Here is a 27406-nt window from a genome sequence, read left to right as displayed (position 1 = left end):
TGTGGTGCCTCCTTGCAATGATTGTAAAGTTGGGAATTCCACAAATAAAATTCATGATTCATCTTCTCATTCTTCTTCTTCTTTTCATGATTCAGATTCAATGAAGGAAATTCCAGAATGGCTCATGAAGCCTACTGTGAAGACTAACTCCTCCATTCTACAGGATGATGTTACTGTTCATAACTCTAGTCTCGAATTTGATTTGGATTCTGCTATCCCCTATCATCTACATGCCATGACTCTTTGTGCCATGATCTTCTTGAGCAATCTGTTCCACCAACTAGTTTCTCACACTCTTTTGATTTTCAAGTGGCTAGATTACAAAGTTAGAGGAGCAGGAATGTGAGGGCTCTTTCAATCTTTTTCAAAATCCTTCGTGTGAATATGGTGTCTCCTAATTCTTGGTTAATATCGAACATTTTAATCTCAGTAGTGAATCTAATGAAATAAAATTGTTTAGATCTGCAGTCTTGGGAAACAGTCATTCTGATTATGATGACTTTTTTGATGTATGTAATGATGAATGCCCAAGTGAATCAACTAATATTTAGGTATCTCATGAATATTTTAATTTATATCTAAAATCTAATTTGGTTAAAAAATATGTTATTATAAAAACTTCCTCTTCATTTCACTGTCCCTTGTGTTCTATTGTTTGCGATGCATATACTTGTGACGGAGATACTCCATGCTCTCCAGGTTCTTCATCTAATCAATTATCTTCTCAATTGACACAAGATGTGAGATTATCCATGATTAAAATGAAAAAATTCAAATCATTGAGTATTCTTTCCATCCCCCATCATCTCTTATCTTGCATGAAGACAACTCTTCAAACTAGCTTGCTCACGAAATTTCCCCAATTCATTTATTTTCGGGTTTGCGATAAGAAGAATATTTCGATTTCAGTAATTTAGTTGTTGAAGTTGAAAAATCCAGTCGAATCAGTGACAAATATGGTTGCCATCTAGTGAACAGTGGTCTTATTGAAACCAGTGGTAGCAGTTATCTTCACACTATGCTCGATTTAGTTCAATCTTTAGGATCCAATTTTACAATCCTTAAAATTTTCAGGACTTGTCAGGAATTCGAGGCACTTCATCTTCCATTGATGGTTATGTCAGGATCTCGTGACTCTGGTAAGCCTGTTGAACTAAGTAAGATCTGGTTTATTTCGCACAATCCTTCGAGTCTTTGCATGGTTTCACTCAATGTAAATCATTTTATGAAAGATATTTGGTATTTCTGATGTAATCTTTCAAACTTTCGAGATTTGGTTTCTGATTGGATTTAGGAATATTCTTCAGTTCATCCATCTTCATGAAAATATCTCGCATCAAACTCTGGGTTGGTTTGGGTATCTCTCATAAAGTCATGGAATTGCAAAGGTGGTCATTACAAAGATCATTTTGGATGAAGGAAACATGCCTATTGGATTCATTTTTTAATAGACAACTCCTAATTTTTCTTTCAAATGTTGTATTGCAAATATTTTCCTTCATCACACCTAAAATCCTCTTGAGTGATAATGAATGCACGATTTATCACACAAATCAAATTATTCTCCATTCGCTATGTCTTGACTAGTCTCATTGGTTTATTGTGTTGGCATCCCTTTTAAATTCGTTTGATTATTATGTTGCTTATACAATTTCTCACCAGTTATAGGAAAATGGTTTGTCACATTCGATCTATGAGGAAGTTGGTTCGATTATTCAAAGAATTTGTAGAGTTGTTCAAATTAATTCATCTTTGTTAATTACAAATTGAGAATCTGATGCTTAAATCAACCCATCTGATCATTATTCTCTCTTTGATGACTATCATTCAACTTATCATTTTCCCACCATCACATCCAGTGACAATTTTTTTACATCCTTTGATATTTATGGTTCAACATTTTACTATTCAGATATTTGTCGAGTAGTGGAGGCACTCCAGCCTTCGTTGATGATTATGTCAGGTCCTCACTATTTTGGAATGCTGCCTAGACATGATCATATATATTTTCCCTCACAAGATTCTCAGCGTAATCCCGTTCCTCTAATTGAAAATTCATCTTTTCAAAGATTAGAGGGTTTTCAAATGGATTATTATGAATTTATGGTCCAATCACTGAATGGTTGGAACTATATTACCTGGAAGGCTCTGTTACAAACAACAAGGTTCAATCTTTCCTCTCACTTACAAAGGAGTTCGATGTAGATCGAGACACATCCATGAGAAGCTTTTGAGGTTTTTTGAATGATGGTTCTCATCGAAAGGGTCAGAATGTGTGATTGTTTAAAAGTAGTAACTACAGAATATCTTTCTATTGACAAGAAAGACCTCCAGTCTTTTGTGCAAGTTATACAAGCTTTTATCTTATCCATTGCACACCAATTTATATTTTTTTAATCGATCAAAACTTTGTGATTGCATGCCGAGAAAAATTATAGTGGCTACATTGGAAATTCCATTATTCGTGACCTCGATCTTCTAGTTGGTTAGGTGAGGAATATCTCTAGCTGAATTTTAATTTACTTGCACACTCATCTTGCATTTGTTTCCTATAGTTTATCTTGTGTTTTTTGGTTTTGGTTTCGCATCATGTTTTGGTTTAGCTACTTTTCGTCTTGTTTTCTAGTTTTGTTCCCTTGTTGTGTGTTGTGTTTCCTTTCTTTTTGTGGGACCTTTCATGAAGATTCCCTATTGGATCATAAGGAAATGTGGCAAAATAGAAAAGGAATTTGTGACACTGCAACATTTTGTTAACTCTCTATCCTTCTTCCTTGTCTTGGTTACATATTTTGGTCGATGATGTTCTGACGGAAAATATGATCCTTGCGTTAAGAAATCTTTGTGTCGAAACATGAACTCCACTTCTATCATGGAAACCTCATCCCTACACTCGAGTTTTTATGTTTCATTGATTCAGGCTAATCCAAACGAGTAGACAAGGACAAGGGAAAAATCTAAACGAACATACCTAAATCAGAAGTCTCTATCGGATTATTTGAAGGAATAACCTCTCCTACTCTCAATAAGCCAGGATCCCTCTTCTGCCCATAAATAAATAAGTGCCAATGCATATTCATCTTTAAATAAATAAATAAAGGTGAAAGAAGAGAAAGGCTTCTTGTGCAGAGAGGTGAATCAAGAACCTTCGACTGGGTACTATCCACGCTCGCTCGCAGCAGAGCAATGTTTGTGTTCCTGAAATGACTTTTTTGGGGTACTGTCCAGGCCTGCTGGTAGCAGAGCAACATGAGAGATGAAAAATTGTACTCTAAAAATATAAATCTTGTGAACTTCATTACCATATCCCGTTTTGAAACATTGTGTGATCACTGATCTTATGTTTGTGTTTAACCGAGTAAAGGTATGAAGGGGACTATGTTTATGCATAGGGTAAGTGGGAAATCCATCCTAATATGAATGATGAATCAATAATTCTTGAAGAACTAGACCCTGCATGAAAGAATTGACCAAGGAAGAGAAGTTGGAGTTTTACCAATGTGTCACCAAGTGTTGTCGCTGCCACAAACACCCTCCAAAATTTTCCTACACTAAAATTTTAGAGCCTACTATGGATATTTCAATTGGTCATTCCATAGTCACTTCTTGGTTAGCTGATGCTTTTGAGCTCTCTTCTTGGATTAGAAGTGTCAAGGGTACTTTCTCACACATGCTCAATCTGTAACAAGTTCATGACCACATTCTTTCACATAAGCTAGAACAATCATAGCACAGTCCATCAAGAGTGTGCATGTGTGATGTCCAATCCATGTCGACAATTAGTGCGCACTGACATTGACAATTTCTCACTTCTAGCTACATTTGTACTTCTATTTTGATGAATTTTGCAAGCTGTCCCTTTTGCACACCCTTATTTTTGTGAGTATTGTTTCCATGTTTTCGGTTGTTGCTTTTTATTTCTTTCACCCTAATTAGTATCATTTTCATGTTATATTGGCTTTGTCATGTGTTTCTTTCACTATCATTCGCATATCACAAGTGCCGTTAACACTTTAGCACTTATCGTCTTATCACATGTTATGTATCACAAAATGTACATAAGCTTGTTTTGGTTGTTTCAAGAGGTTCTCCTTGTGTAAATGAGTTGATTTTACCATGTAAACCTTTGTCACAATCATTTCCACATTTTTAAGCATTGTTTCACAAGTTTCATTATGGTCATTGCAAAGTGTATATTTAGTGTCGCACTTGTCGTAAGTTGTCATGAAGGTTGTCACACTAAGGGAAGTATGTTATTAATGTGTTTCGGATGATTTATGTTGTGTCATCAAGTACTCTAAGTGTGTGATCATAGTTAATTCCTATCACTATTGACATGAGTTTCAAGGATCCCACACTTAGCCCAATTTCATAAAATTCCCAACAACTTAGCCTCATTCAACCTTCCTGAATTGTGCATTGCGCAACCCCGACCCTTAAGCTACAACCATTCCTATTGACACTGCTCAATGCACATTTGTTGCCTTCTAAGAATGAGCACTCTGAAATTTCAGTGCTCAAGCCCAAGCCTTGGCCTCCAAAATTGTGCAATTCAACCTTCCAACCCATCTCAACTGTGCATTATGTAGTCTCTGAGCTTAATCCCAAACCTTGATGTCCTAAACTTCGCAATCACCAAGTTTTCTCTGTCTCCTAGAACTGCGCAGTTGAGAGAAATAGTGCAAAACCCTGCAGCCTGACTCACGGATCCTCAAAATTGTGCAATATGCTTGCACAGTCGAGCTTGAACTGCACATTGCATAGTCCCAAGGCTTAAGCCTAATCCTTGATTTCTTGAGCTGCACAATTGCATCGTCACTGATCCTCTCGCTCAGCTTGCCACTTGGTTCTAGCTCAATCAATGGCTTATTATGAAACATCTTTGGCTAGGGGTTTATTGTATTGATGTCATCGTGTCATGAGTGGATTGCAGATGCAGGAACTCTATCATGCGATAGCAATATGATGAAGAAGGAGATGGAGAATGAGGACATGCTAGAAGACACATATGGAGATGAAGAGATAAGAAGATCATCAAACAAGAAGACGAAGGAACATTAGGCTACAAAAGGATACTAAAGATCAGAATTGCATGAAAACTCCATCTGATTTATAATCCTTTTGAGGGTAGATATGAAGAACAAATCATATCTCTCATGAAGATGAAGCTTTGGACAAATCTCTTATTGAAGGCAAAAAGAAAGTAGCAAGGACATCTTGGCACTACCACATCATCATGTAGTCCATGTCATCAGTGTCATGTCATGGCCTGTCACGAGTCGTCATGTACCACATCATTTGCGGATTGTGTAATTTTATATTGGAAATTTCATTTTAAAATGGAAGTCCAAAGGACACATTTAGAATATGAAGAGTCATGTAAAGTAAAAAAGTCATAGGAAGTTAAAAAATCATGGGGGTAGTCAAAGAGTCACAAGGAAGGTGAAGCATCATCCCTTGGTTACATATACACCCTCATTGCGTAAGCAAAGGAATTTTTTACCTTGGCTCCTCCCGCAAGGCATTAAAGATACAAAATAGTTCTTTTGGGGAGCAAGGAGTGGCTCCAACTCTCCAATATTGGAGCTAGTGGTGTTCATTGTATACATGTGTCTTGGAACTTTTACTTAATATTAGAATTCTTATGGCCAACATGATCTTCATGCATGGATTATGAATATTTGTAGTACTATTCTCTGAATGTTTGTAATTCATGTTTGCTTTCATCTGTGCTAAAGCAGTTGAACTATTTTAGTTATTTTGGTACTTATCATATTGAGAATGTGATGTAATGGTTTTTATCGTAGTCTCATCCTCGTAGACTATTTCGGTGGATATTAGACAAATATTTCTTGTTGTAATGGTTGCAATGAAATTCACATATTTGTGGACTATTCCACTGGATGTTGAGCAGATTCCTATTGTTTATGTGTGTCTCTACTAGGGTGGTACTATTACCTATCTCTTAGAGGCTCACTTCTCTTCCCCCTCTGCATTAAGAGAAATTTGACACACATATGATCGAACACTCACCAGACACACCCCCTTACTTTTCGAAGACACATTTGTACTTCGCTCTCTTGGTGACAATTAGAACCAAGGCAAACTTGTAAGAATATATGGAAACCATGCTGATACCCCGAATGGGGCTCTTATTCCAAACAATGTGAGGTCTAATTGGGGCTTCACATTAGGGAAACTTTCTTGGTTGACATATTTCCAACACCATCAACAAATTCAAATAATTTATTTTTAAAATCATTGTAATAACATACATGTTGATTGCACTAAAAGGCACTTTCTACAAGCTAATATGAAGCATATTTGTAATTCTTTCCATGCTCAATATTAAATTGGTACATGATATATTTTAGTTCATTTTAAGTATCAAAGTCTCGCATTATAGTAATATTGTACTTATATCATGTTATGACTAAGCTCTTGTAGATGACCTCAAAATAAATAAAATTGAATAAAACTTATTTCAATTTCATTTGTGTTTTTTAATTGAACCTTGAGATAATCAAGTAAATTTAAGAAAGTTCATATTTAATTATATATAAAATTATAGAAACATATATCTTTAATTTTTTTTTGGTACATTAAATTCCAATACATATAATAAAATATCATGTTATGACTAAGCTCTTGTAGATGACCTCAAAAAAAAAATTGAGTAAAACTTTTTTCAATTTCACTTGTGTTTTTTAATTGAACCTTGAGATAGGCAAGTCAATTTAGGAAAGTTCATATTTAATTATATATAAAATTATAGGAACACATATCATTAATTGTTTTTTTGTATATTAAATTCCAATACATAAGACTTAAATATCATTTTATGGCTAAGCTCTTGCAGATAACCTAAATAAATAAAATTGAATAAAACTTATTTGTTGTTTACCAAACATTTTTTAAAATTGAATTTAAAACATATTTCAATCTTATTTCTATTTTTTAATTCAACCATCATATATTTTAGTTCATTTTAAGTATCAAAGTAACTTGCATCATAACTTAATATTGTACTTATTTTCTCAGTCTATGAAACTAGAACTCAAAATTGTTATATTTTTTAATAAAATTTATACTATATAGAATTCTTTTAAAATAGCAAAACGATTTTAAAAGATCCATAAACTTAAAAAAATAATGAATATTCATTAACAAGATTTATAAATTGAAAATAAGCATCCATAAATTAAAATAATGTTCATTTACACCCATAAATTGTCCATGTATAAAAATGTACAAAGTCTATATCACATGTGAATGCGCCCTATGAAAAGGGCCTAAAAATATACAAACTATCCACTCCAAGTACCATCAAAACTCCTATGTGAGTTCTGCTGAACAAAGTAAGCATCTATAATCTGGTACTGCAATATAAAACATTTAAATTCAAACTAATTAGATCATTATTCGTATAAAATAAGCAATATGGAAATAAATGATTTTGACCCACATTTTTAATTACATAATGAATCTACTAATCTCACTCGAGTCCAAATGCAAGTCATCTAAGATGGGGGTTTGATGAATATAGGTTTGATACTCCTCTACATGTGGCTCAAAGATTGGGGCCTACATTGATGGACATGCATTATCAATGCCTCTATATCCAACATCCCACTCATGCATCCACATAATTGCGACATCAAAAACATTTTGCATATGGGCATGTGTACAAGTGGTGTTAGATCCCTATAATACTACTGATTACCCCATTAATATTGTAGTTTTATCCCTTATTAATATTGTTGTGCCCCTATTTCCCCCATATTGTTACTATTGTGCCCCATAGAAACCCTCTATTGTTATTTTTGGGGCTTTATAGTATTATTGTTAGGTCGGCTAAGTTATATTGTGACTCCTTATACTCCTATATATAGAAAGGAGGTTTTGTCATTTGTATCATCCAAGAATTATTCATTTATGTAATGTAAAGGAGGCTGCCCCCTCGAAGAGGCTGAATTCTAAGGTTTTGATCTATCTTTTCTATCTTTTCTTGAGCTGGTTTCATAACATTTGGTATCAGAGTTTTGGATTCTAGGGTTTCGCTGCTCCAAACAGGTCATCGTGGAATTTTCGCTATAACTTCTTTTTTTGTGATGTTTCAAAAGCTAAAAAAAAAAACCATTTGAGAATACATCACGCTAAATCTCGGGTCCAAACTTCAGAGATTTTCTCTCTATATTTACGGAGATATGATCTAAGGAAGTTGGTCTTTCTGCAGACTCCTGAATTACATTCCAAACAGGTGACCTGGGGAAAATCGTCATAACTTTCTCTCTAAGCATCGGATTTAAATTTCGTAAGAAGGTACAGAAAGAGGACGGACTGTAGTTTTCATGTATATATTTTTCAGAGCCAAAGGTAGAAACAGTGACTCGTGGCACGTCATACAAGTTCACTCTACTGAACTAGTCTATAATCAGGTCACTGTGGGAGATTTGGCATAACTCTTCCGTGGAGAATCCAATTTGGATAATACTGGTGGCATTGGAAAGAGGACACAGAAGGATATTGCAAGTTTCAATTTCAGAACTAGATGATTCGAAATTACAGAGATACATCAGATTCAATATCAAGGTCCTACAAAGTGAAAAAAGGTGTGTAGTTTTTTTAAATTTTTGCATAAGCTTGGTTTGAAAAATTAGTTTGAAGGAATTCAAAGGGCATAGTAAAGCATTATTATCGGTAATTGATGAACCGAGGGAAGAAAATGCAAACACCTAGTCGGCAACCTGAAAGCTCTAGCATGACTCATGAATAAGAGGAAGAAATGAAACATGATATATCAAAATTACGAGACCAAGTGCAACAAGTGTCACTTGCACAAAAAGCAACATAATCTAAGATGGATGGTTTAAAGAAAGATGTAGAAGCTAAGATGGATGGTTTAAAGAAATGCGTAGAAGCTAAGATAGATTATTTAAAGACAAGCATGGAAGATTTGAAGACATGCATGGAAGATTTGAAGGCAGATTTGAAGACAGATTTGAAAAAGTTTCTACAAGAAATGCTTACTAATGGTGAAAGGGTAGTAAAGGAAAATCATGACGAGAACAAAAGAAATGTTAATCATGATTTCATAGACTCTAATGTTGGATCGAACACCCACCATATTCCAAAAATTGATATGAGGAAGTTTGATGGCAAGGATCCCGCAACATGGATATTACAGATGGAGCAATTTTTCCATCTCAATAATGTGCAAAACCCACAAAAGGTACATATTGCAACTTTATATTTGGAACCAAATCAGTTTGTATGGTATCAATGGATTTTCTCTCGTAAAAAAATTATCACTTGGGCAATTTCTACGGAAGAATTGACAACACATTATGAGGATACAAAAAGCAACACTTTTTTTAGCCAATTGATAAGTCTCAAACAAAAGGGTTCAATAATGGAGCACATTGAGGAGTTCCAAAAATTGAACATAAGGGTAAAAAATATTCCAGAGGAGCATAGGATTGATGCGTTCATAGAGACTTTAAAGGATAATATCCAACATGATGTTTGCCTTTGGGAACCTGATTCATTAGAGAAGGCATTCAGGTTAGCAAGAAAAATGGAAAGCAAAATTATGGCAACCAGGAAGCATACCACTCACAACTATAAAGATGGAAGTGTTGTTGCCCCTAGTCTTCCACAACCTATAAGGTTGGCACCACAACAATTGGAAGAAAAAAGAGCAAAAGCACTTTGTTACAGTTGTGATAGCAAATACACCAAAGGTCATAAGTGTGCTGAGAAGAAATTATTCTACATAGATTGTGAAGAGGAAGAAGAAAAGGAGCAAGAAAGGTCAAAAGAGGAGGATATACTCCAGGAACAAAGCCTAGATAAAGAAGAAATGAATCCAACCATATCTTGTAATGCATTAGCGGGAATTACCACTCCTCAAACCATCAAGATAGAAGGACAAATCAAGAAGAAAAAGGTAATAGTGTTGATTGATTCAGGAAGTACCCATAATTTTATTCATTGTAAGGTAGCAAAAGAATTGAATTGCTTTTTATATCCAGCACCAGAGTTTCAAGTGATGGTTGCAAATGGAGGAACAATAAATTGCTCTGGAAAGTGCCATAATATCAAGCTATCCATGGGAGAATATGTATTGACTAGCCCAATGCTTTCCATTCCAATGGGAGGTGCTGATGTTGTACTAGGAGTCCAATGGATGCAATCCTTGGGTACAATATCTTTTAATTTTCAAGAACTTTTCATGAAATTTTATGCGGAAGGAAAGGAAGTTGAATTAAGGGGTATTGCAAGGAAACCGGGAAAGATAATCAGCTCTAACGGTATGACAAAGCTTCTAAAAAAGGAACAAAGAGGTGTAATTGCACAATTATGTTTGCTATATGTTTGCACATCGGAATAATATATTTCTCCAGATCTCCAAAAAGTCTTGGACAATCATTCCAAGGTATTTGAGACTCCCAAAGGTCTCCCACCTATTCGTGATCATGATCATGCTATTCATATGATTCCAGGAAGTGTTCCTCCAAACATCAGGCCGTACAGATATCCCTATGCCCAAAAGAGTGAAATTGAACATATGGTTGCAGAAATGCTAGAGGTTGTTATAATTCAACCTAGTCAAAGTTCTTTCTCTGCTCCAGTAGTATCGGTGCACAAGAAGGATGGATCATGGCGCATGTGTCCGGATTATAGGGAGCTCAACAAGCTCACTACTAAAGATAAGTTTCCCATTCCTGTCATTGATCAATTATTGGATGAATTGCATGGATCAATTTACTTCACCAAGTTGGATCTTCGTTCAGGATATCATCAAATCAGAATGAAGACTGAAGACATCTCGAAAACATCATTTAGAATTCATGAGGGTCATTATGAATTTTTGGTCATGCCTTTTGGCCTTACCAATGCACCTTCTACATTTCAAGGTTTGATGAATTCCATTTTCAAACCCTTCCTTAGAAAATTTGTGTTAGTATTTTTTGATGATATACTAATCTATAACAAGTCTTGGAAGGATCATGTTGAACATGTTGACAGGGTGCTACAACTATTGGAGGAGAAACAATTATATGCAAAAAGATCCAAATGTTTCTTTGGAGTACAAGAGGTGGAATATCTGGGTCATATTGTATCTCATGAAGGAGTTAAGGTAGACCCTAGCAAAATTAAATCCATTAAGAAATGGAAAATCCCCACATCCATAAAGCATCTGCGAGGATTTCTCGGGTTGACAGGGTATTATCGCAAGTTTGTTAAGAATTATGGGAGAATAGCAGCACCTCTAACAACATTATTGAAGAAAGATGCATTTTCATGGACTCCAGAAGCAACAAAGGCCTTCGAACATCTTAAAGAGGCAATGTGCCAAGCACCGGTCCTAGCTACACCGGACTTCACAAAAACTTGTATTGTGGAATGTGATGCTTTAGGAAATGGAATTGGTGTTGTTTTAATGCAAGATGAAAGACCCATTGCTTTTGAAAGTCGTCCAATCAAGGGAAAGTTCTTACACAAAGCTATTTATGAGAAGGAAATGTTGGCAATACTACATGCACTTAAGAAATGGCGACCCTACCTAATGGGAAGACACTTCAAGGTAAAAACAGATCATGATAGCCTTAAATACTTTTTAGAACAAAGATTATCCTCTGAAGAGCAACAAAATTGGGTCACAAAGATGTTGGGTTATGACTTTGAAATCATCTATAAAAAGGGAAGCAAAATGTGGTGGCAGATGCACTCTCAAAAAAGGATGAGGATGTGGAAGCATTGTTGTGCGCCATTTCTATTATCCAACCCGATTGGATAAACGAAGCAAGGGAGGAATGGAAGAATGATGAAGAAATGTGGGCACTTATTCGAAAGTTACAACAAGATTCCAATACATCTGATACATTTAGCTGGAAAAATGATTCGTTATGGTACAAAGATCGCTTATACCTCTATAAGAATTCCCAGCTCAAACAAAAGATTCTTATGGAATTGCACACTTCTTCCTTAGGAGGGCACTCAGGATTTTTAAAAACTTACCACAGGGTTAAGAAGGAATTTTTTTGGGATGGCCTTAAATCAGATATTCAAAAGTTTGTGGCGGAATGTTTGGTTTGCCAACAAAATAAAGTTGAAACAATTAAGACCCCGGGTCTATTACAACCTTTATCCATTCCAAGCCAACGTTGGGAGGAGGTTTCAATGGATTTTATCATAGGTTTACCCAAGTCTGAGGGAAAGAATGTCATCATGGTGGTAGTTGACAGACTTACCAAGTATGCACACTTTTGTGCATTATCACATCCATTTAAATCCAGTACAGTTTCTACTGCATTTATGGAAAAAATTCAAAAACTACATGGAAATCCAAAGATTATTGTAAGTGACAGAGATCTCATCTTTACTGGAAATTTTTGGACAGAATTATTTTCTTGTCTTGGTACTCAGTTAGCTCATAGCTCATCTTATCATCCTCAATCTGATGGGCAAACTGAGATAGTAAACAAATGTCTGGAAGGATATCTTCGTTGCTTTGTCTCTCATAAACAGACACAATGGGTCAAATGGTTGCCTCTAGCTGAATGGTGGTATAACACATCCTTCCATACAACAACAAAAATGACCCCATTTATGGCACTTTATGGATATCAGCCACCACCATCACATCATATTTAAGAAAAAATTCTAAGGTTCAAGCAGTGGAACATCACATCGAACATCAACAACAAGTCCTCCAACTCTTAAAGGATAACCTTGTGTTGGCACAGAATAGAATGAAACAACAAGCAGATAAACATCGCAACAAAAAAAGTTTTGATGTAGGTGATTGGGTATTCCTACGGCTACAACCATATAAACAAATGTCCCTGAAGCAAGCTAAGAAGGATAATAAATTATCACCAAAGTATTATGGTCCGTACAAGGTGTTGCAAAAGATTGGTACTATGGCATACAAATTGGAGCTTCCTGCAACTTCTCGAGTGCACCTAGTTTTCCATGTTTCATGTTTAAAGAAGGTTATAGGTGACAAGCTCCCAGTTCAAACAATATTGCCAGAACTTGACGAGGAAGGAAAAATTATATTGGAACCAGAAGCAGTCACATAAACAAGAACTAGACAACTACGAAATCAATCAATTTCAAAGTATCTCATCAAGTGGAAGAACTTATCCACTGAAGATTCCACATGGGAGGATGAGAATTTTATACAGAAGCATCCAGAACTACTCAAGTGTTGAGGACAACACTTTTTTGAAGGAGAGGGGCATGTTAGATCCCTATAATACTAGTGATTACCCCATTACTATTGTAGTTGTATCCCTTATTAATATTGTTGTGCCCCTATTGCCCCCATATTGTTATTATTGTGCCCCATAGAAACCCTCTATTGTTATTTTTGTGGCTTTATAGTATTATTTTTAGGTCGGCTAGGTTATATTGTGACTCCTTAGACTCCTATATATAGAAAGGAGGTTTTGTCATTTGTATCATCCAAGAATTGTTCATTTATGTAATGTAAAGGAGGTTGCCCCCTCGAAGAGACTGAATTCTAAGGCGTTGATCTATCTTTTCTATCTTTTCTTGAGCTGGTTTCATAACAAGTGGAAATGACAAATTATAGTTAGCCTACAAATTAATTAGCATGCATGTAACTTAAAAAAAGAAAATGTTGAAATCTTAGGAACAAAAAAGTTTACCTCAATTGTTGGTCCATTTGGCTATACATAGTGACTTTCCTCCACATGAGTGTTACGAGGTGGAGGTCTGGGTGGATGAAAATCCATAGAAACATGCATTGGTGGAGGATGTCCAAGCTGATCAACTTCCCCTTTGAATGACCTCATAAGCCCACCCATGTGGTTGGGTTGTGTCTACATGTTGTCATGAACTTATTAATATAAATGAAATCTAATATGAACTAAATTAATATAAATAATTATGCATAATTTGATGATAAGAGTCAAAAGTTTCATATATATGTCCCTAGAGTGTGTCACGCAAGTCGTGAAACAACTAAGTGTCACAGATGGTATCATGACACATACATGCATATGACAAAATATAGTCAACAACTAGACTGGCGAGAAATGAATCATCATATAAAGGAATTGGAAGGTCATGAGGATTTAATGGTGGTCTCCTTATCTCTCCATGTAATGCAACATTCACACTGGTCAATTTTACCCGCATGCTAGATGCAATGGTATCCCTGGTCTCAACGTTGAGCTATGATGACTCCTCTAGCTCTATCAGATAAAACTCAGATCCTATGCTAGTGTAAGCTGGCCTCATATGTAGTACAAACTCTGCATATATATGCTTTGCAAAGAAAAGGGGGACCTCTATATGGAATGTAAGAGGTGCTCTATGGGCCCGACCTTTGGTATGTCTCATTCAACCTATTAATGTTATCTAGCATTAAAGACAAACTATGCCTAATAGGTGAACTAGCAAAGCTTTTATCCAACTCTCGTGTTATCCATGTATGTTGGGCAGTAACATCCTCCAATGTGATACTAGCTATAATGTTGTCCCACGAAGGGATCGACCCTGCACTGTGATCCTCAACTTCGTCATGCTAAGGGTATGCAAATCATAAACATATTTTAACATATATATTTAACAAACTAGAAGCATAATAACGTATACATTATATTCAAACACGTTAGTTAAAGATGAAATTTAAAAATTAAAGACAATTCCAGGATATAAACACATAAATTTTAAAGATGATCTAAAAATGCACCTGTAGCAAGTGAATATGGTCCACTATCTATAAGATCATCATCAAAAAGACATAAACACTACCTCTAAGACTCTGAATAGTGTCTAAGGAAGGATCTGTGAGTGGAACTCACACTTTGGTTGGGCTATGTGATCTATCACGAGCACGACCATTTATAACATATCCCCCCACACTCTGACAATCTGCGGTTGGGGAGGGGTGGGGGGGGAGGAGGGGGTACAGGATCTGACTCTGCATATTACATATAATTCATATTTAATACATAAACTAATCCAAACAAAAATGTTGACTAAACTATTACATTTAATACAAAATTAGTACATATGATACATATAAACTATTCTAAGAAAAAAATCGTGACTTAGAAAGAATGGTGACAAGAAAACCATTTCTAAAATCAAGTAGAATAATCTAGCCTGAGGTCCTAAACTTAAGAGTCCATTTTTTGATAATTTATCAACCAAAATATTGAGTTCTATGTAAACACAATTGAAAGAAGTGATCAAATTTACCTTCAAACTTTTTCCATTTCTAAATAATGCTTTTTATTCATAAGGCATAAATATGTTTGACCTTGACACATGAGATGTACTAGTTTCAAGCACATGAAAACATTTTTTCTAGTACAACAGAATACACAATGAAACAATATGGTACAAATTATAAAAGATCCAAAATGTTATTATTCACTTTAAATGCACTTTTCATGATGGATTTAATGTATCTATCAATGATGCATTGTTGAAACTTGAACACACATAGTATGTTTTAAATAGTTATGATATTTTAAATGTTACAGTTATGTTATGTTATATTTATGTTGTACATGCTACACTATGTTATGTTATAGTTATAATGTTATTTTATACATAATTTATATATATAGAAAGAGAACAAAGTTATCGATGAAACGAGAACTCTAGCAAAAAAAAATGAAAAAATAACCCAAAAACGAAAAGTGTTGATGTTGTATCAACCTTTATTTATTTATTTTTGGGTTAAATTTTCAACATTTTTTAAAAATCGAAGTAAAAGTCAAAAAACACTTTGAAAACGACAAGTGTTGATGTTAGAATAACGTCTTTTTTTCAGTAAATTTTCAATATTTTTTAGAATAACGTCTCTTTTTTGGGTAAATTTTCAATATTTTTTAGTAATGTTTTAAAGATAAAATATCATGTCTTTGAAAGGTCTTAAAATTCCCACAATTTTCAGTCATGGTCCATGTTGCTTGGGAGCGGGAGCGGGAGCGAAAACGGGAGAGGGAGCGACCATTTTCATAAGCTCCCGGTTTGGGAGCGAATCTGGGAGCGATTTTTATATATATTTTATATTTTTTAATTTTTGATACATATATGTCAACAAAAACATGTAGAATGATGAATTAGACATAAAAACATAAAAAAACATAGATTGATCATTGAACCATATCACATCAATCATCTAGAAATTATAATCGTCATCAACCATGTCCACAAGTTAGTAAAATACATATTACAACTGCAACATATTGAGTCTCATGAATCATGATTCATCAAATTCAATCTTAAAGTTTCAACTTCAAGCTTTCAAAATTGAAAATTCAATAACATTTATCATCATTGATCACCAAAGTTGTACTTGTAAGCTAAGTTTAACCATTACAAGAAGTAATATCTAAGATATTTCTAAGTCCTAACTTCTAACTGTTAACATGATATGAAATGTTATAAATTTATAAAATGAAACATGAATAATGAAATGAAATGAAACAACTTTAGTCTTTCACGAAGCATCATATTCATAATTCACATCATTACCAATGAGTTATAATTGCCAAGGCCCAACTTCAAACTTCAAATTTTCATTGTCACAGTGATATATTGTTTACAAAAAATATCATTATGATATGAAAGAGTCAAGAGTCAAGGACTCATAACTCAACAGTTATGAAAACTAAAGTCTAATAGAAACTAAAAAAGACAAGTAAACTGTAAATCTACAAGTGGCCCTTGCCACGAGAGTCTCCAGGAGTATAAGCAGGTCGTGGGGGTCTTCTAGGAGTCTCCCACACAGACCAACGACCAGAACTAGAACCTCCACGTGAGGGTGTAGATGGAGGTGGCGACAGCAAAGGAACAAGACTCGGACCTCGAGCACTGCTACTGGATGGTGGAGGTGGAGGTGGAGGTGGCATGGCTGCTGCAACTGCTTCATCTTCATCCCTTACAAGTTCATCTTCCAGTTCTTCAATATGTACAATGCCATCCTCCAAATTGTCATCCTCTGGGTGATTGTCACAAATTTTATATGTGGGATCCTCATAAGCCCGATCACAGTAATGACTCAACAACCTCAAGTTGTAGTGCACATAAACCAAGCTTTCAGCTCGGTTTTCATTGAGTCTGTTTCTTTTCACATTATGTATGTAGCTATAGGTGCTCCAACACCTCTCTGCAAAAGAAGTATTTACAACCTGTGAAAGAACTTTTTTTTCCAATTTTGGCAAAAGTCTGTGGCCGCCATATGTTTCCCACCATGTGAGAGTATCAAATCTATCTCTGTCGTCCATTGCATGGAAGTTACCATACAAACCAGTGCCACTGAAGTATCTGCCTATTTCAAGGCGCACAACTGCACATTCCTCCCTGTCAGGTACCAACTTTTCTAATGCTTCCAAATATCCTTTAGTTACCTCTGGATCTAAATGGGGTTTGGTCCTAACCCCACCCCCTACTGCAGGTTGGCCCAACCAAGATGTAGAGTAGTATTTTGGCGTAAGGATATATGCCAAGCAATGTAGTGGAAGATTAAGTCTATTCCACCATTCACACACACAATCATGAATCAATTTGTACAAGTTGGGATCTCTGTTATGAACAATATCTTTTATTCCCCCCAACATGGTATCCATCTGCTCATACACCTCGCCAATCACTGGGTTGTCTATATCTGCAAACCGAATCATGTGATAAATGGGCTTGGTGAAATCCAATACTTGCCTCACACTTGTCCAAAACTGACCATCAAGAGTGGCCTACTCCACCATTTCAAAACCTCCCATGTCAGCTACATTTGTAGCCCTTTCCTTTAATACCTGGCAATGTGGACTTGATACCATGCTAGCCAATGCCTCTCTTACCTTCAAAAGGCACCTGAAGGTGAGGTAATAGCTACCAAATCTGGTCTTCGCAATTTTCAACAACTCCAATCTTGAGTGACTGCGGAAAAGGCCATGGGTATTGCTATGATTTGTAATAAATTTTATCATTTGTTTGCCTTTCTTGTACAAATCACCAATCCATTGGTATTGTTCATTTTTGTTCTTGACAATATCATGCAACAAAAGGTTCAACGTGTGAACCAAACATCCAGACCAAAATATGTTGGGGTATTTATCCTCAATAATTGCTCCCACTGCCTTACAATTAGGAGCATTATCAGTGATGACTTGGATGACATTGTATGGGCCAATACGCTCAATTGTTTCAAGTAATGCTTCTGCAATGTTGATGGTGGTCTCGAACTTGTCTGAGTAATCATGTGCAGTTAGAAAGATGGGACCACTAACAGACACAGCAAGAACACTTATCAATGGCTTTCCTTTTACATTTTTCCATCCATCAGATACAATGGACACCTCATGGTCAGTCCAAGAACTTTTCATTCTATTCAAAGAATGTGATATTTTTGCTTTTTCATGATCAAGGCCAATGGTTCCTGCCTTGTCATACCCAGGGCTATTGTATCCTTTAGGGGCATCATTTATGGCAGAAACCATTTCGTGCCAATAAGGTGAGCGAAGAACATTGAATGGTATCCCACATTTATAGAGAAACCTGTAAACCTTTGAATCCACATCATTCCTACACCCCTCATCAAGGAAATCTGATATGGTTCTACGCCTTAAAGATGATGACCCTGTGCCTCCATATCCACTGCCTTGGGAGGATGCTGAAGGAGTTCTTTGTGATTGTGAGCTTGGTTCAAAGAAACCCCTTGATTTTTTTTATCTGTATTGGGCTTCCTCCTCTTCCCTTATGTATTTGGCTCTATCTGCTGCTGACACCGCTGTACAAGTTTTGATTCCTATTTGTTTGTCTCCATCCCATGGCCTTTTCCCACAAAGGTGTCTTCTAGCACGGGTGTATGAACCTGTGTAATCAGTGTTGCAATGGGGGTAATGAAATTTAGTGGTTTCACCCCTTCTCCCTCTTTCAGCCCTGTTAACATATTTCCACAATGAAGTTTTGTCTTGTTTAATTTTTTGAGGGTCATGTTCACCCTCCTCCAGCTCCTCCTCACCAGGGTTTTCACCAATTTGACTTTCTCCAGCTTCTTCATCCCCCTCTTCAGTTTGGCCCTTCCATTTCCTACTCTCTAGCACCATAATAACCATAAAAGGGACTAGGAAGAGGAAAATGCCAAGAAATATAGCCAAGTCCATGGTGTTTGATGTTTGTAGGGTTTTGATTCTTGAATATGCAAATTAATTTAATTTATTAATTTAATTTAAATTCATGATTTTTAAACGCAATAAACTAAATTAAATTAACTAGATTACGAAGTTACTTACCTTTGCAGGCTTGCTCCTCGCTCCTCAGCACTTGCTCCTTTGCTCTTGCTCTTGCTCTTGCTCAATGAAGTGATAATGAATTTTGTTTAGGCCCATTGGGCTTTTAAAACAACAAAAAAAAAAATTAAAATTGGATTTTTTTTAGCGTCCGCAGATTTTTTTTTTCCGCCGGATCGCTCCCAGCGCCCGTCAAAACGCTCCCGGAGCAATTTTTTAATGGCGGGGAGCGATCGCTCCCCGATCGCTCCCGGGCGTTAAAAATCGCTCTGGGAGCGATGGAGCGACCGCTCCCTGCAACGCTCCCGAAAATCGCTCTCGTTCGAGAGTGATTTTGGGAGCACGTTCCTGAGTTGCTCTGGAGCCACTCCTGCCCTGAGCGTGATTCAGGAGCGGGTTCAGGGGGGAGGGCGCTCCCCCCAACTATGGTCATGGTGTTAAAGAGAAAATATTTATAATTGTTCATATAATAATAATTAAATAAAAATATATTTTGAAACATAAAAGATAAAAAAATCAAATATAAAACTATATATATATATATATATATATATATATATATAATATGAAATACTATTTTTTTTACTTATTTTAATGCTTTTTTTTAATTATTTTTAATGTTTTTTAATTATATATATATATATATAGTTTTATTTTTAAAGATATGGTAGGTATTAATCTCTTTATTTTTTTATTATTTTTACTTAAAATTTTATATGAACCAAAAAAAATCAAATGTCATCATTTTTGTAATATAAAATTCTATTTTTTCATTTTTTTTTTTTATTAATTTGTTCATAAAATATTTTATTTAACATGCCAACATCTCATTTTTAATGAAAAGGTGTAGAAAGACTCATTTGTTTAATTATATTTAGATGCAAAATGTGTATTTTTTTGTCAAGTGTTTAAAATTATTTTTTTAATGACAATTATTTTATGTATATTGAAGTATTAATTAATGATATATAAATATATAAAATATTTTAATCTCAAAATATTAATTTTATTATTTAATAAAAAAATCATTTAAAAAATATTGCAAAGAAATACGCAAATGTTTGAAAAATCTTTAAAAAATAAACATCTTAAAATAAAAAAAAAATAAAAAAAAATGATTAAATAAAACATTTAAAAATAAATAAAAACATAAAAAATTTAAAGTATCAAAATATATTGAAATTTTAAACAACAATACAAATTGCATACAAAACCCAATAACAAGTAACTGTACTAGGAAATGGGAAATATTTCAGCCCTAACGCAATGTATTTTATGCCCGAGAAAGCAAACAGCGTAAACTGAAATCAAAATTATGGAATAAGTCAATTAGATGGAGGAGCCATTTTGATTTTGGGCGGTCGAACATATCGAATATCATGAATCATCGGTGGTCCTACCCATCATACTTAACTATCACAAGAATAGGTATAAAACATTAATTTTTAAATTTAAAAAATGAAAGTAAATCAATTTATTTGTTTATGGTAAATGAATTTATTTGTTTGTGGAATGGTGGTAAACTATAATTGTAATTTTTAATTATTTAAAATATATTTTTGAACATATAAATAAATTTATTATTTTAAAGAGTTAGTTTAATTAGTCAATTTTTTTTAATTATTTAAAAATTAAAAGTTCGATTTTCTGCACACTTTCTAAATCAGGCTCTATTATGGTTGAGCAAGCAAGAAATGATCTTTTAAGCTAAACCTCCATATATACTTAACCCTCAAATGAACCTGCCAAATACAAATATTCCATAAATTTAACACTAAAATAAACCTGCCTTTACAAATATTTACGCTCACCAAATAAATAAATAAATTTAACATTCTAAAAAAATTAATTATAATCATTTTTATTATACAAATTACACATTTTAAACTTCTAATTTTTAACTAATCTGTTCCAAATAAAATTGATCACATTAGAAATTATGAGAAAAATAGACTACTGAAAAAGTTTGTCCCTGAAAATTTGTCTATTTAAACAAATTATATTAATATTAATTTATATAATCGCTATCAGACGGAATATAATTACTAAGGCTTTCGAATTTATGATCGAAATCAATCAAATCTTTAGCGAAAATAAAATAAGTTTGAAAAATATAATAATGAGACGATATCATATCAAACTGGCTCATTAAGCGCCAGCGTTTCAATAAAAAGCGCCAGTGTTTTTTTGTTGTTCACAAAAATATCGTCATTCAAATGTTAACTAATTTAATTAAAAAAATACGCTGTACACAGACTATTACTGAGATTAATTTGTAAAATTAAATGTCAAACTGTTCATTAATTTCATTAAAAGTTCCTGTGTAACGCGAACATTCAAATTATTCATTAATTTCATTAAAAGTTCCTGCTGTAGACAGTAGCATTCACATTAATTGGTAAATTGAATACCAAATTGGCTCATTCAAATGTTCATTAATATTAATTTTAACGAGTGAAGGTTATTTATTAATCTTAAATTTTTGGCAAATCTCAAATTATGAAAAATTAGTCAGTTATTATTATTTTTATAGAAATAGTTATAAGTCAATGATTTACTTAATGCAGTTGAATCTCAAATTTTCAATATCAATTATCTTTTAACTATTTCTCAATGTGTTTAACAAATCCCAAATTTTCAACATCATCAACATTTTAAATTTTTAACATCAAAATTTATTGGTGAAAAGTTAATTTATTATAAAAACATCATTTGTGAATAATAAAATTTTACTAAAAACATAAAAATCCAAAAAATCAAAATTTAAAATATAAAACCCAAAAAATTAAAAATTAAAATTATATAACCAATAAAAAGAAATCCAAATTCCAACCCGCACTTACGGGGCCAAAAGAGAAGCATGTCTCGTTCAATCCGAACTCATCATCTTGCCTTTTCCCCGTTGTGACGCCCAAATTGAGGAAAACAGTGTTTGCCGTCTGAATTTGGACTTCCTCAACACAACCCGATTGACTCAGAGGCGAATCAAAGTGAAAGCCGTGGGATTCGGGTCATGGAAACGGCCGAATCAAAGTGAAAGCCGTGGGATTCGGGTCCTGGGACAGGAGGCAGCATAGTCAACCCCAAGTCATCCGATGACCCGAACCTACAATCGGTTAACGATAAAGCAGACAGAGTCAATCCGCTTTTCTCTGGTTATGTGGGCTTCCTGAACTGATTCCGACACAACCTCAACCATATCTTCCTCGTCTCGAAGAAGTGTATGTCAGTACAGACCGACCATTTAATCTCGATTTCAGAGTTTGTGCCGACGTATTAGTTCGGCATTCAAATTGTTCACTGCCGTATTAGTGTGGCATCTGATGATTTCCCTTCCCCATCGATCCGAGCTGTTGCTTCTAGTGTTCCAATTGTGTAATTCTACCAACGTTAATCAGAATCCTTGACAGAGCCTACCAGTTGATCGAACGTCATGAGCAACCTCAATATGTATATATTTGTATACTTTGCTAATTCTAGCAAAGGAGGAGCTATTCTATTTCATTTCATCGCTTTACTACTCATTACCAGTTTTCCTACCGTTACATCACAGGTTAGCTCATATAAATGCAATAATGCCTCTACTTACGCCGATGGGAGTACATTTTCCAGTAATCTGAATACGCTAATGGGTGATCTAGTGAAGGACACACCTCAGACAGGGTTCAACACTTCTTTCTATGGCAAAAGTCCTAACAGAATCTATGGCCTCCTCCAGTGCACAGGTAACATATCTCTCCAAGACTGTTCAATCTGTTCACAGCAAGCATATGACAACGTTCTGCAACTTTGTGGAAATGACGTCGGCGGTCGAGTATGGCTGGATAGCTGCTCCCTGCGATACGAAAATTTTAGCTTCTTTTCAGAGGTAGACACCAATGGGACTTATCTGGTTAACACAAATAAAATGAGCACAAGTAATCTATATGATTTCAGGACCACTACGTCAGATCTCCTTTTCAACCTGTCTAATGAGGCCTACAATTTTGCAAACAAGGGATTCGCTCAAGGATCAGCTACATATTCTGTTAATGGCACCGTTTACGGTTTAGTTCAATGTTGGAGAGATTTATCCCTAAACAACTGCAGATCTTGTTTACTATTAGCAACGAATAAACTCCATGGGTGTTGTTCCCTGAATGAAGGAGCCCAAGCACTGTTGGGAAGCTGCAGGGTACGATATGAAATATACCCTTTTTTTAACACTAGTACTCAAGGGAGTAGTAGTGCTAGTCCACCCCCACCACCTCCCTCCTCCAACTCCTCAGGGGCAAACCCTCCAACAACAGCTGCCCACACTCCTCCGGCGAGTGGAACTTCATCCACCACGTCAAGTAATCTCTCTCTGCTGCATCTTCTTTTATGATTTTGCCCTTTCTGGGATTATACAGTTGTGTTGTAATTTGAACTTTCTGTAATAACAATACAATACATTATATGATCTGCTTTACAGAAAGTTCTTCAAAAAGATTACCCATAATATTGGGGATTGTGGCCGGCGGCATTGTAGGGTTAATGGTCTGTTTGTTTGCCATGCGTAGCAAACTGAAATCCGCCTTTTCACGGGACCGAGTAACCCGTGGGCAGAATGAAGGTAGAATCTGCAGTTTGGCCTCTGTTTTGAACATCCAAACTTATGTTATCAAATGCAACTAGTTCGTATTTACCTTTTTTTTTTCTACACAGAAACAAATGAAAATGATCCAGAATGGACGCTACAGAATCAAGAGCAATTTGTCTTCCCCTTAGAAGCTCTCATAGAAGCAACGGATAATTTTCATGAAAACAAGAAGCTTGGAAAGGGAGGATTTGGCGTTGTATACAAGGTATTTACCTACCTATTATTGTTTTTGGTTTAATCCATGGAATTGTATGACTTGCCATGGGTTTTACCATGGGTTGTTGATGGGGCTAATTTTTTCAGGGAATAACGAGAGACGGAAAAGAAATAGCAGTGAAGAAGTTGTCTGTAAAATCAGGACAGGGCAAACGAGAGTTTATGAATGAAGTAAAGCTTGTGGCCAATGTTCAACACCGAAATCTGGTGAAGCTGCTTGGGTGTTGTGCCGAGGGACTAGAAAGGTTGCTTGTCTATGAGTATTTCCCGAACAAGAGTCTTGACACCTTTCTGTTTGGTAGGTCATTTTGGATTATTTTTTTGGTTCAGGGAAAGGTGATAAATCTGTCGTAAATTTAATCAGATTAATTATTTTAAAGTCTTGGAATTTGCTATTCTTGAAATACAATTACAGATCCAGAGAAAAAGAGACATCTTGATTGGCAAAAACGCTATAACATCATAATGGGAATAGCTCGTGGTCTTCTGTATCTTCACGAGGATTCACAGTTGCGTATCATTCATAGAGACATTAAAGCAAACAACATTTTGCTAGATGAGAGGTTGAATCCGAAGATAGCAGACTTTGGGCTAGCAAGACTCTTTCCTGAAGACGAGAGTCATATCCAAACCAGAGTTGCAGGGACATAGTAAGACCATTTCTCACTACCCTTCTCGATGCAATTTGTTAAAACTTATTAGTCAATTTGTTAACTGTTGACAGTTCAACATTTCTGCAATCGTATGCCACAAATACCCCAACTTATTGGAAGAGTTTTGGAGTGTGCAGCGGTTACATGGCGCCAGAGTATGCAATGCAGGGACAACTATCCGTTAAAGCTGATGTCTATAGTTTTGGAGTGTTAGCCCTCGAGATTGTGAGTGGGAGGAAAAACAGTCATATAAATTTTGCTCGAGAAATGCAAAACGTATTAGAATGGGTGAGACTTCAATTCATATTTTTTTTTGTATGAGCAACTGTGGATTGCTATAAATCACAATAGAAATGATTTATCTTTGATGGGATGCAGGCATGGAGATTATACAAGCAAGGGCGTTTTTTGGATATGATTGATTCGACAGTAGCCGAAACATGCGTTCAGGAGGAAGCTATAAGATGCATTCACGTTGCCCTGTTATGCACGCAAGCTGATGCAGGCATCCGTCCGGCTATGTCTAATGTTATACTCATGATCTCCAGCTCTTCTGTAACATTAGCAAATCCAACACAGCCAGCATTTGTGAAAAGTAGTGAGAGTAACCAGGGAGGATCCGCAGACACCAGCTCTGGTAGTGGGATTCACGAGGCACACTCGTGATCCAAAATACCCAGCATTTGTGAAAAGTAGAGAGTAAGCTAGGAGGATCCACAACCAGCAGGTATGGTAATAGGATGCACAAGCCACGGTGCTCTGCCACGACATCATCTGTGTCGTCTGCCTCTCCTGTTATTGACGATGCCACCATTTACTGAAATAAAAGCGAGAGAAGTAAGCTTCAAAGTTGAATATGAATAAAATTGTGGAAGATAGACCGGCCGGTCAGGTGATTGAAATTACCTTATTAGAGGTTTGTTGATTATACTGTTGGAGGTTAATTAATTGTAATGATTCATGGTGTATTCTAATACATGAAAGTGGATTTTTCTAGCGTTGAGAATCTATCGCAAAATGTCTTAGACGTGTGCAAATGGCAATTCATTTGAAAAACCCCTGCCCCTGTCGCACTCCTTTGTGGTCCCTTTTCTGGCCTGTGATCGAGGTTCTGCTTATGGCGAAGTTTAAAGTTTAAATGTGAAGCTAATTTTTTTAAATCGGATTAATCTGCATGTTCAACGGTATGCGGCCAAAGTTAGTTGACCTCCACTCTTGGATTTCCGAGCAGTGGAAACCGTTAATCTCAGACACTGAACATCTACCCTCTGGCTAGAGGTTTTTTTTTATGTTAGTTTTCAACAAAGTTGAGGACAGAGGTTTGGTTATTGGATCTGGTTTGTGGTTTTGAGGCAGTGCAGGGCTATCTAAGCAGCCTTGGATTCTCTCCTTCGACTTGCTCATGGCTTCAACTTTGTCTGCTCAGCTTTGAGTAAGACTCTCCAATCTTCCGTTGTATTTGTGGAAACTTGACTCGTTAATTGCAATTGCCTAAAGCATTAGGCAAATTCTATTTGCCGAAATAAAGACACAAGACTTTATTTGAAGCTCAGATATGATGCATGGATATGGATTCCAGTAATGGAATTCTTACCTCAATAAAGTTAACAAGTCCAGAATTCTCATGGCTGCAAACGCTGGATTATGAAAATATATTTTTTTGTTCCAGAGGCTACTATGAGACTAGCCATATCCTCAAATCTTGCCCTAAAACAAAGATGAATAAAGCAAAGAAACCCAATCGAAAACCTCAATGGTGGGAGGTTACCAACTTTGATCACTATTCAATTTCTAACGAGGATCCTCCTCCACCTCCTTGCAAAGAGGACAAGTTGCAAAACGAAAGAAACTGTTTAGTAGCTAGTCAAGAAAAGTTAAGCACTATTGCAGAGGCTCCCGTCATCTCAATTAAGGATAGCTAATTAATTGATTCTCCAAATATTCTTGCAGAGATCTTAGTGGAAAAAAGGGCTCTCTTGCGGAGCACTCAATCACTATGGAAAATTTGAGGGCCTAGTATTCCATGCTTTTTCCAAAAAAGATTGGCCAATTTCTATTTTTCTTAAATTTATTGGCCCAAATTTTATAGTATAAAATTATTTTACCTAAAAGATCGCCAAACTTTTATATAGAATATTATAAAATTATTATAAATCTAAATATTTTTACAAAAATTATCCCAAATAATTTGCCCATTAAAAATTAATAAGATTCACCAATAATTTCCCATCTTAAAATTTTCCCTACCAATCACAGTAAAAAGTAAAAATATACCAACCCCATTCCCCTGGTCAAAACTAACCCCATTCCCCTGATATGGCCCTTTTGCAGTTCCTCATTGGGCAGACCACGTGGATGCAGAAGAGTTTTCATTGGTCTCTACAAAATGAAGATGATAGCAGAGATCACACAAAGGATAGTGATAAAGACAGAATTATTAGAAAACCTTAGTTGGGAAAAAAGATGAAACGTATTTCTCCAAGCTTAAGTAGAAGTCATTCCAAGTCAAAATGAATTTAGGTTAAAATGAGATGCAAATGTATTTGGATTTTAGGAATATGTTCGAAAAAATTTAGTTGTAGCAGGAACAAAATTTTTGTACTATAAAGTTTTCAGGTAAGGTTTTGGGATGCTAG

The 27406-nt window shown here is 35.5% G+C and overlaps 1 protein-coding gene across 1 annotated transcript; it reads left to right on the top strand.

The window, feature by feature from the left end:
• The first annotated feature begins 22458 nt into the window (after positions 1-22458).
• LOC149222870 (cysteine-rich receptor-like protein kinase 15) lies at positions 22459-25703 on the top strand. Its single transcript, XM_089385654.1, has 7 exons — positions 22459-23614; positions 23734-23874; positions 23967-24106; positions 24205-24415; positions 24533-24767; positions 24908-25058; positions 25149-25703. Exons 1-7 carry the CDS (start codon positions 22714-22716, stop codon positions 25434-25436), a joined length of 2067 nt encoding a protein of 688 aa, XP_089241780.1. The 5' UTR covers positions 22459-22713; the 3' UTR covers positions 25437-25703.
• Positions 25704-27406: the final 1703 nt, after the last annotated feature.

The sequence above is a fragment of the Pinus tabuliformis genome, chromosome Q (genome assembly GCF_031772625.1).
Source record: "Pinus tabuliformis cultivar Carrire ecotype Pingquan chromosome Q, CPIR1, whole genome shotgun sequence".
NCBI classification, from domain to species: domain Eukaryota; kingdom Viridiplantae; phylum Streptophyta; class Pinopsida; order Pinales; family Pinaceae; genus Pinus; species Pinus tabuliformis.
The sequence above is the reverse complement of the archived record's forward strand: the minus strand, read 5'-3'. Positions and strand labels throughout refer to the sequence as shown.